At 38.9% G+C, this 12,170-nt stretch overlaps 1 protein-coding gene across 1 annotated transcript in view; it reads right to left on the reverse strand.

Moving 5' to 3' along the window:
* The window catches only part of ggps1 (geranylgeranyl diphosphate synthase 1), a 44,988-nt gene that overhangs the window by 24,774 nt on the left and 8,044 nt on the right, over positions 1-12,170 (reverse strand). Inside the window, exon 3 of the mRNA XM_056471179.1 lies at positions 477-547. Coding sequence (XP_056327154.1) covers positions 477-547 — 71 coding nt within the window. The remainder of the gene's footprint in view (positions 1-476; positions 548-12,170) is intronic.

Below are 12,170 nucleotides of genomic sequence, written 5' to 3' on the forward strand. Positions count from 1 at the left end.
GGGAACATGTTGTTGATTAAAGACAGAAGCCAGTGTTGTGCAATAACATCTGTTCTCTTAATTAGTCAACCGCGACAGTAGGTTGTATAAAAGACTTTCTGACACACACACACACACACACACACACACACACACACACACACACACACACACACACACACACACACAGAGAAGCCCAGAGCCAGTTTTCTGCCAAGATCTTCTGCAGAACAGAAGTGAAACCAATCCCATGTTTAAACTTTGCCCTCGGCCACCACAAATTCACTCAAATAAAGATCAACACGCGCTACAGTAAATCTCAAGGAAACCATACATGACTGGGAGTTCGATCTGACTGTGGCAGAGAAAAGAGTGCATATAAACACATGCCCAGATCCCATTTCATCTTAAAACAATAAGATGAATTTTCTGCAGTAGATTTTAATTTCGTGTCAATCACACAACACAACTCTCAGTAAACAGAAATAAAGCCGTACCTGAAGTTTATCCTCGGGGACGTTGAGCCAGTGGTTGAACGCCTGAGAGAGTTTTGTTCTGACTTGTTTTCCTATCAAAACACAAAGACGACAAGAGATCAAAATTAGCAACACAACAAAGACCTAAAACAGCCGATGCTTCCCACCACTAAAACAGCAGACACACACAACTAAACAAACAGCTTTCCTTCAAAATAGGGTCAATTGAGCCACTTTTAAGCTTTTCAGCAACCGAAAAAACACATTGACAAAAGCATTGACTAAAAAATACAATCGTCTCAGCATCAATATCGCAATGTGCACATGTGAAACACACTACCTGATGAAAGCCTTGATGTCGATCCCAGTTGTAAGAGCAACAAATAATAACTTGACGTCTATTTGATCATTTGGAAAAGTGTCAGAAGATGGATTTTTCCCTTGAATGTTGAGCTGCATCTCAATCCTCACAAATACTGCAGAAGACCTACTGGAAGCCGCATGGACCCAAGATTCTCACAGTAATCAGTCAAGTTTGGTGAAGGAAAAAAAATCATGGTTTGGGGTTCCATTCAGTATGGACTGATTTCACGCGGCCGCCATTTTTAAAAGCGAAACTGAGGCTGCGGTGGGAAGAAACCCGGAAGTATCGTTGGGAGTTACATAGGAAGGTTGTGTACCTGGCTGTATATCTTATCAGCGAAGAGAAAGTGACACAAATCTATAATTTCACCGCCTTACCAGTGACCCGATGGTTCATTCTGAAAGCTCATTTTCAGCTTAGTTAAGGGAAACGGCACTAGTTAGCTAACGTTTTCTTTCCCAAACACACGTTTTAGATGCCATTTATCAAACTCAAGTTAATGAACTGATTCTTTCACTATATTAGACTTGTCACGATACTGAATTAAAAGAAAAACTGTTAATTTCCCGCTAACATAACACTGTTGATGGCTTCCTTAAAACAGCGCTGATTTGCCATTGTGTTCACGTGCTCAACAGAAATGCTTGTGATTGGCTGAGAAGGTCATCAGTTCACCCTCCGCTGTTTACCGAGCTCAAACACAGACGAGCGATCTGCTTGATGACTCGACTGATCTTCACGGCTGCTACGTGCTCCAGTCTCCGTGTATGTGTGTTTGCACTGGCTGAAGAGCGGTAAACTGAGTGCAAACACAGATACACGGAGACTGGAGTGCGAAGCAGCCGTGAAGATCAGTCGAGTCATCCGCGCTCAGCGGTGCTTCAATGTTAACTTAGTGTTGTCCCGGTACTGAAGTTTTAAAACTGTCCATTTCCCACTATTAGAGGCAACACGAAGATGTGCTACAGAGGATTGCAGTGTTTTATCGCTCACCGGGTTACAAAGGCTGAAGCAAGAAAGCATCCCCACGGTGTTTAACTAGTGCCATAAACTGAAGCCTAAGAGGACACCTGATCATATTACTCTTAAAGAGCTTGTGATGTTGTTTGATGCTGAATAGCTTTTAATTGTTTAAATTAAACTGAACTGAATGATATTAAAGTGATGTTTACACCATATCTGCATTTTGAAATCTCTGCAACAGCCAGAGGTTTATAGTCCACAGCATGTTACTACAATGTTTACAGTGCTGGTCCTATACTTCCGGGTTTCTTCCCGCCGCAGCCTCGCTTTGGTTCTCTAAAATGGCGGTCGCATGAAATAAGCGCATGGGGGTGTGTGAGAGATCTGCAGAGTGGATGATCAACATCAACAGCCTGAGGTATCAAGACATTTGTGCTGCTCATTACATTACAAACCACAGGAGAGGGCAAATTCTCCAGCAGGATAGCGCTCCTCCTCATACTTCAGCCTCCACATCAAAGATCCTGAAAGCAAAGAAGGTCAAGGTGCTGCAGGATTGGCCAGCCCAGTCACCAGAAATGAACATTATTGAGCATGTCTGGGGTTAGATGGAGGAGGCATTGAAGAAGAATATGTTATTGTGGTCAAATAAGCGTAATCTAGAGGCCTTTGCCTTTCATATGAGCCACTTCTGATACCAAATGATCAACTAGAAGTCAAGTATATTTGTTGTTCCTAAAACTTAGATAGGGGACAAGACTTTTGTCAGGTAGTGGTCACGTCGCAAGATCAGGGGTCCGTTCTTCGTATGTGGATTTCTCAATTAGCTGGATTTGGTTATTGACGATTTGACATGATCCAGGATCGTTTCTTTCTTCAAAACTCATCCATTTTCGTGAACCCAATCTCGTGTCTCGTCTCGTGGAGTAGGCGGCTCGTCACCACCTTATTATTTTCACATAATTGATATGATTTAGGGGCAAAACAATCATACAAAACTCATTGATTCTCATATCAGGTCATTTAACATACATTTAAAGGTTACTCAGTCATGTTTTGAATTAAATAAAGGGTGCACATTTCAGGCAGGATAGCAGATGTATAGCGTAAAAAGCCAACTCATAGATTTATTTGTTTTGTTATATGAATGATTCATTATCTAGTCGAATAGAGAGTTTGCATGCATTAACAGAAATGAAATCTCAACATGGATAAAGACAATCAATATTATTAGCCTTTTTAAAAACAATCTGATGATAGACAGGAGGAAATTTACAATGTTTGGTCACCACAATAAGATAAACCACATAAGGGCTTGTAAATAAACCAAGTATACAATCTATATTTTTGAGATTAGATTAAGAAATCGGGCGGCATGGTGGCTCAGTGTTTAGCAGGCTGAGAACTGAAGATTATTCAGCAAGCGAAGCCTCCGAACGAATATCATTCATCTCCATTCATGAGCGTTTTTTCCCTGCAGCTTCCTGTAACTCAAGCCTTCAGTAAGCGATCTAACGACCTACTGGCAGCTGCACGCTTTTCCCTTACTGAAAGCACTCCGTCTGCCCTTTACCAATGCAGATGAAGCTCACAAAACCAGTCAAGAACATGGCAGATACATTTTTACCCTCCATAATCTAAAACGAAACCTGTGACATTTATTGAAGACCTATTCTGGCTTTTTTTTTTAAGATCTAAAATAAAGTCTCTGATGTCCCTACAGTGTTTATATATGAAGTTTCAGCTCAAAATACCACATAAATATTTTATAACTCTCTGGAACTGACCCTTTTAAGCTTTGATCTTAATTGTGGCAATTTGGTGTCGCTTTAAATTCAAATGAGATTGAGCTCTTTTCAAAAGAGGGCGGAGCTACAAATGCCAGCGTGTCAGCATAGTGGCTGATACAAAAACAAGTCTACTATGCTAATGAGTGAGAAATGGTCACTAGTGGGCGGGGCCCCTCTGATGACACGTACAAAGGGAGAATGCCAATCAAAGCGTTTCTGCAGACTGTATCAAGTCGGATTATAAACAATACATTTAATACACTTTTACCATTAAAGTCTGGATATATTCACACATTGCTGCCACACAACTGTGTTTAAACCCTTAACAAAAGTGATTTTTGCATAATAGGTGCCCTTTTAAAAAAAATCTGTAAAGACCAAGACTATCAGTCCAGCATTAGCACATCTCCAATTCTTATAGTGCAAGAATATGAAGTCCCGCCTTACAGTTAAAGGAGCCAATCACCTATTTTCTTTACTGACGAATGTGATTGCTGATTGGACCAGCCTTAAAAGGGCACCTTTTTCAAGATTTAAGATAGGTTTGTGTCTCCAGAATGTGTCACACCCATCAGATTATTTAGCAGCTTTCAGAATATTGGAATTTGCTGCTCTGAGCACATTGTAGCTGTGGCCTGCGCTTTTAATGCTAGTTCTCTCTGCCATATCGTTCCCATGTGCCTTTCAGACGTCTCCACCTCGGCTGCATCAGATAAACAGCACAGTGACAGACATGAAGGAAGCAGATCTCACGTAACGTTTGAGAGAAATACTACAGTAAGAACTTTAAAAGTGATTATTTGATGTATTTGTTGTGGAGTAATTCAAAGTTCACACACACACACACACCCACACACAAATCATTTTGCACTGTTTTTGCACGCAAATGTGACAGGATGCACCTTAATATCCACTATCTGTCACTTTGTAGCTGTTTTTGTGGCCTGCGCTTTTAATGCTAGTTCTCCCTGCCACATCGTTCCCACATGCCTGTCAGAGTGTGCCTTAATCTCCACCTCGGCTGCATCAGATAAACAGCACAGTGACAGACATGAAGGAAGCAGATCTCGTGTAACGCTTGTGAGAAATACTACTGTAAGAACTTTCCCAGTGAGTATTTGATGTATTTGTTGTGGATTAATTCAAGCCTTTCGATGAGTCGTACAATGTCGTTAAAGTTCACACTCACTCACTCACAGCGCACGCGAATAACTTTGCACTGTTTTTGCACGCAAATGTGAGGATACACCTTAATATCCACTATCTGTCATGTTAATGTACAAAATAAACCTGATTTAACGTCCACAAACCAGGATTGAAGCGTTTTCTTTTATAATTGTACTGCCTAGGCATGGGTTAGGTTTCTGCCGGTATTATAATCTTGGATAAAAACACCACAGTTTCACGATATTATGATTACTGCTCTAAAATAAGCTCCTTTTAAATGTCTAGGTCAGGGGTGCCCAAACCTTTTCTTATAAGGAGTAAAAAACCAGACTTGATTTAGAATGGTGGGCTGGAGGTAAATATACTAAACTGTAAAGTCATCATCGTATTTTCCAAATTTATTACAATTTATTATATAATTGAATGAATATAATTTATTATATTAAAAAAATATAAAAAATAAAAATAAAAAATTTAATTGTATTAATAATTATTCTACCTGATCTCGGACCCCCTTTATATACTTATTGACCAGGCCGGAGCCCTGGGCTCAATTATCTGCGAGCTCAGAGTTCTCTCCTGGAACAGCATGCCAAACCTGTCATTAACGCCAAGCATATCTAAGTGTGAACTCTTGAAATTGCCTATGTGTACGAGTATGTGTGAATGTGAGAGCGTATGGTTGTTTCTCTGTACTGGATTGCAGCTGGAAGGCCATCCGCGGTGCAAAACATATGCTGGATAAGTTGGCAGTTCATTCCGCTGTGGCGACCTCTGGTGAATAAAGAGACTAAGCTGAAGAAAAATTGAATGAATATTAAATTTAAAATGTTTCTGTAAATCTAAAAAGGTTTACCAACAAGCTTTGTATTGTAATAGGAATCATGTACAAGAAATACTATACATCCAAGAGTACAACATCTGAATTCACTGCATTGAGAAATCAAACTTCTTTAGATTCTGGGCTGAAATGTGGCCTGCACTTGATTTAATGAGATTCACCCACTTAAAAGTGAGTTAATGACCTTCTGGCAGTCTCTCTCAATCGCTTCACATGTGCGTCTGTTTTCCCTTTCTGGAAGAATCCACTTTGTCCTTTACCAGAGCGGCGAGCGCTGTTCAATTTCAGTTTCTCAGTGATTTCATCCTTGACCTCTGCAAAAACTAGACAGAGTTGCGCCTCTGCATCACCCTTGCTGGGTTTCCGCATTCTGTCACAAAAGACATCATTAAAATTGCAAGAGGACGACAGGAACACAACAGAACGGGTCCTGATGCTGCAGCAGTATTTCTCCTCTCGCTCTCAGAAACCAGTCGACGCCTTTGAGACTCGAGCAAACTGAATATCAGAGCTGCAAATACTCTGACTCAGCAGAGAAATATTACAACACATTCCTGCTACCAAAAGCCCAGCACAGAGATGGAGACGATTTAAGCTGCATCAATCCAGAGACATTTAAATAACAGTATGCTCATTTGAAGATCCTCTCTGAGCTTCTAAGGGTGCGTTCACACCTAGACTTTTGTTTCGGAACCTGGCGCATTCCCCCAGTTAGCACGGTTCGTTCCGCATATGTGAATCCAGCAATCGCGCTCGGATCCGCACCAAAACAATCGGTCTGAGATCGCCTGAATGAGGTGGTCTCGGCTCGAGTTAAATGAACTCTGGAGCAGATCGATCGTAGTGAGAAAGCAAAACGATCCGAGCCCGGCTAGATCACAGTGTATTATGGATATGTAATAGGCATATATATATATATATATATATATATATATATATATATATATATATATATATATATATATATATATATATATATATATATATATATGGCTGTAAGAGGAGAGAATTAGGAGTAGGGTGGGATGTCATTCCTACTGGTAAATGTGCGTTTCATGTATGAAAGCATGCTGAACTATTAAGGAGAGCTGTTTATCCGTTAGGAAAACGGACTGAACTGCAGTCGTGGGTTTATCTGTTATTTCTCTCTATAAATGTAAAGGTCTCAGGAGTCTCAGGACTCTTAACCCTGAAACTCTGACCAATGTGAGGAGAGTTTACACACACACACACACACACACGTGACTTGTTTTAGCTCTTTTGGTCCGTTTAGAAACTTTGCCGTGTAAAAGGGAACTGCACCAAGAACAAAGTGCAACATTGTAACCATTTTAATCCCTGTTTCATAACAAAACAGGTGTGAAAGCACCCCAAGTTTATTTATCCTGACAGTTAATAGTCAGAAAACTCTTTAAAGCATAGTATAGATCTTTGGCCACTAGAGGGTGCATATTCACAACAAACAACTGCACATTACAGCTGCATTTTAGAAAGTGAATTAAAGGTGCACTGTGCAATACCAGGAAAACATACTTGAGTTATGGGCATGTTTGCTTAGGTGCTTTCAAATATCAACAGAGTTGTTAATAGTGGTGTAACGGATCAGAAATCTCATGGTTAGAATCTCATTATGGTTTAGTCACGGGTCAGCCAATTTTTCAGATCAGCCAAAAAGGGAAGGAGACAAATGTAATTTGCTTTATTTATTATAGAAACGGCACTGCAAGACACTTTTGGTTTTAATGAACAGAACTTAGAAACTGTAATTTTATTAAAAATAAAAAGAAATAATCAGCTTAATAAAAATAAATATTAATATATTCTGTACTGTGAAAAATTCACTACTGTTGCTGATGACGCTAAATAATATTTTCATTTGTACAACCCATATTTATTTTAGTCTCATTTTCATTAATGATTCGGTTATTCACTCATAAAACTTCATGTTTCATTGCTAGATGATCATTTTCAGATTTGAATGCAGCGATTGGAAGGATTAATAAACATATGCAAATCACCATCATTTATAACTTATGTTGCGTGGGTGTTGAGATCCCGATCTTTCAATGATTAATTATGCAGCTTAAACTGAATGCATTAATGCAGGCTAAACAAGTAGTGACAGAAAACAACTTTAATAACCTAAGAAACCCACCACATCCTGAATAACCCACTACAACTTTCATCATCATATTTCACAGGAAAGCCTAAATGCTTTTCTACATGTGATTTGAATGATGCAAGAGGCGATTTCTCTATGATCATTACAAATTTAGGGTTAATCTAAATCTACCAACAAAAAAAAAAACGTATTAATCCGGACCACATGTGTTCTGAACCGAGAGTTGTGATCTGTATGAATCACGGATCAACTGTGATAAATTGCTGCACATGAACACACCAAACAGACGGCAGATGAATTAAATGTGTTTGTGCATGCGTGAGAGGATGTGTCTTTCTGCAACTACAGTGGGCAGGATCGGTTTTCTCATCACACAAAAGGAAAACCAGAATATGATATGCATACACAGCGTAAACAAAGCAGCGTTTAGTACCATTTTAACAGTACTAGTCCCTCACCAGAGAGGGATATATTCTCGTGTAAATGTCTGATAATCTAATAATCCATATCATTTGCAAATATTTGAGAAATGTAGGCAGCATGGTGGCTCAGTGGTTAGCACTGGCATCTCACAGTAAGAAGGTTTGAGTTCCTGGTTCGAGTTCTAGCTAGACTAGTTGGCGTTTCTGTGTAAAAGTTTTCATGTTCTCCCCGTGTTGGCGTGGGTTTCTTCCGGGTGCTCTGGAGTGTTTCCCAGTCCGGAGTGTTTTCCAGTAAGGGCATCCGCTGTGCAAATAGTTGTGGAATAGTTGGCGGTTCATTCCACTGTGGCGACCCCTGATAAATAAGGAACTCAAGCTGAAGGAAAATGAATGAATGAGAAATGTTGTGAAATTACAGCCGGCTTCTTTGTGTTCATTCTTGACTTATTTACTTGCCACGTCAGTGTCCCAGCCTTAAAGGCACAGTATATTTATTTGGCCACTAGAGGGTGCATATTCACAACAAATAACTGCATATTGTGGCATAAATCAATGTTTTTGTGAAAAAGAGTGGGATTTTTTTTTTTAAAGGCCATATCGCCCAGACCTAGTTCAATGTGTTACATGACTACACAAGTAACATGAAACTGAAACAAGTCAATCCTCTTAACTTTGCAATCACCATGCAAAATACATGCAAATCCAACCACTTGTCGGAAACCGAAGCCTATACTAGTGAAGCTTCATACAAGATGCTGTGTTACTACTAACACTCAAATAACAAACCATCCAAAGGCACACAAGCCACGAAAATTCCAGAACAATGACTGTGATTCACAGATCATACAGACGACAGCAGCTGAAGCTAATAATAGATGTGATATTGTCATATGTTGTGTGTATTTTGCTGACTGCAGACTTCCTGTGTGACTGCTGACTTACAGGATGAAGATGCTTAAACCTCAAAATGAGCAGTCGGCATAAGATGTCAAAAGTAGCGACAGCAGCTTCCGGCTATATGACATGCTGTAACCCAAATCAATAATTGAAACATGTTTTCTAATGCTTGTTGTACGCACTTTCGGTCAAAATGAGTGATTGTGGTCATTTTTGTTTTCTGAAAAGTGTCACCAGGGTTGCATTTATTTGAATGAAAACAACAATTCCCTAGTAAACATTTGTAGCACTTAAACAACAATATAACAAGATTAACAAGCCATATCTCAGCCAAAGAGATTAGAATCACCAAGAGGCTACACTCAGCAGCGCCCAGCGAATCCGCCATTCAGGAGTGAAAGCGAGCAGCCGTCCATTGGATCTTACTACTGTTGCAATGGCAAGCAGCTGCTTTGTTTTTTATTTATTCATTTAAAAAGTGCATCAAAGCTGAAAGACGACAATACAACACTTAAATTTGTGACCTGGTGACTTTGGCCACTCCCACTCGCAGTCTTCGTTCTTCATCTGCAATCTTGCTGTATCAGCCACGCTGTAAACTGAAGACTATGGGTGGTCGTGCTGTTTCGTACAGTGTGCCTAAGTTATGGAGTGGCCTACCCACCAGCATCAGGAATGCTGTTTCTCTGGAATGTTTTAAGAAACTCCTTAAGACTCACCTTTTTACCGTTGCTTTTAACTTAGATTGATTATTTTTGGTAATTTTATCATCCAATTGTATTAATCGTTCATATTTTATTGTGGTCTTTTTATTTTTGGACTGCAAAATAAGTTGAAAATCGTGACCCACAGAAAAGGTCCGCTATAGACTAACACCAACCTTGTATTTTCACTTTAAATTCAAACGGTTTATTTATTTTTATCCCAGCTGTTATTGATTCCACATTGACTGCAAAATTTGACCAAAGCACTTACAGAAATAAAAGCATTTAATTTTAAAGGCTTCATTTATTACAGCTCGAATCAGATCAAATATAGTGAGCTAAAACGCATAATACACAATTTAAGCAGATGTCATTGCTTTCATTCAAGACTGCTGCATAGCTGTCATAAATCACAGTACAAACTCATTTCATTGGTATCCAACTGAAATTCCTTTCATCTCCATCAAACACTTTTCCTACAGCGATGCTATTCTTAAAATATCATTTAACCCACATTTCCAATGAGACCAAGCCAGAAATCAGGCTAGTAATAACTGTAATGTTCAGCCTGCAGCAAAAAAAAATACAAATAAATAAAAATATATTCACAATTTATTCCAAACCAGAGTTTTTATAATCTAAACTGTAAAACATTTGTATGGCGGCCAAACTTTACAATAATGATCTATTTAGGTAGTTAATGTATTAATTATTAACAAAAAATAAACATTTATTACAGTATTTATTCAACTTGCCAATGTTAGTTAATAAAAATCTCATTCATTGCTGTGCATTAACCAATAACAACAAGGACAACTAATGATTTTAAGATGCATTAGTAAAGGTTGCACTGTGATTAATGAATACTGTACATGATAATGTTAATAAACACATGAACTAATGGAGCATTATTAAAAAATCCTACCAACTATTCACTAAACTCATATTAAGATTCAACAGTTTGTCCACAGAAAGTGACCGTTTTTTACTTAATATTGCGGCGAGTAATTGATTTTTCATTCCTGTTTGATTTACGTATTCATTTATTTAACAGAGAAAGTGCTCATTAAAAAGTAAAAAATATATATAAAAAATAAACTGTAAATGACTTAAGCCAGCTTTATACTTCTGCGTCAAGTGATCGGCATGACCCACGGCACATGCAATGCGCGTAGCCGTGCATTTATACTTCTGTGCACCGTTTCTGTTGCTCTGCAAGAACACTTCAGAAACGCTAGCTAGCAGTAGGTGTTCATGGTCCTCTGTGTAGTTTCTTCGCTGTCGTTTAGTTTTTTCTGAAAGCTTCTTTAAAATGTAGAAGTGGCTAAAACTTGCTCATTTTGAGGATTGGATCGGCCACGGCGAGAGCTATGTGTCCATGTGTAGGCTTCGCCATAACATACGCGTGCGCTTTTAGGGTTGGGTCAGTAGACGATGTCATCGTCCATCGCGGATGGCCAATAGACATCGCGATGCTGAGCTGGCATCGCAATCCTCAGCCCAGCCCTCGTCGCAGTAGCAACCCGCTCGCGAAAAATATACACGGCCCTGAGGAATTACCAACCTACGTCACACGGGTTCCCGGTTGCAATAGCAAACATGTCTTGTTGTGTGGTAGGATGTCAAATTTGAAAGTCCAAAAATAGAAAACTTAACTTTTACTGTACACCACACTGCTTTTAATGCCAACCACAGACATCTTTGACAGCCATCATAAGAGCTGAATGGAGTGAGAACCTAATTAAAAATGCACAACTCGCAGTTCTCATTTCATATCAGGCAAGTTTACGCTTGGCATGGGCCAGTATAAGATTTAGACGGTTTGATAACCTTGGATAAAAATAAAGGTTTCAGAGTTTGACGTTATTGTGTGATTACTGCTCGATATTCTTTTTAAATGTCTGGGTAAAAAAGAAAAAAAAACTAACACTTCCCCTTTAAAAAACAAAATATTTTATTTTGAGAAACATTTCAAATATTTTGGAGCAGTAAACATGTCAGGCTAAATAATGAAAATTAATCATTGACTTCTGCTGTCTTTGTTTGCTTCAAAAACACAGACTTCTTTACAATTCAAAACGCCATCTTTGGTTATCTTACACATACCTACGAAATGGTATAGTAAAAAATTTTGACTGTTTTAAAACCCTGACTTTTCCAAACCATGGTATACCTTGAAAACGGTTATCATCCCATGCCTATTCACGCTATGCTGAATCATACACATTACTCGTAATTGACTACAGCAATGATTTCAGCAAAAACAGTTACATATGGTGAATTAAACTGCGGACACTGAATGCTCATAATGAAATGCAAAAGTGTAAGTTCCCATACTCTGTCATAGAGGTGCCGTTTGCTGTCAGAATTTAGTAGTTTTGCTTGTTGATGATTACCCAGGCCTTGTATAGCTCCGTCTTCTTTCCTTGTCTATGGCATAATCTC

This window comes from Danio aesculapii, chromosome 13 (assembly GCF_903798145.1).
Source record: "Danio aesculapii chromosome 13, fDanAes4.1, whole genome shotgun sequence".
NCBI lineage: Eukaryota > Metazoa > Chordata > Actinopteri > Cypriniformes > Danionidae > Danio > Danio aesculapii.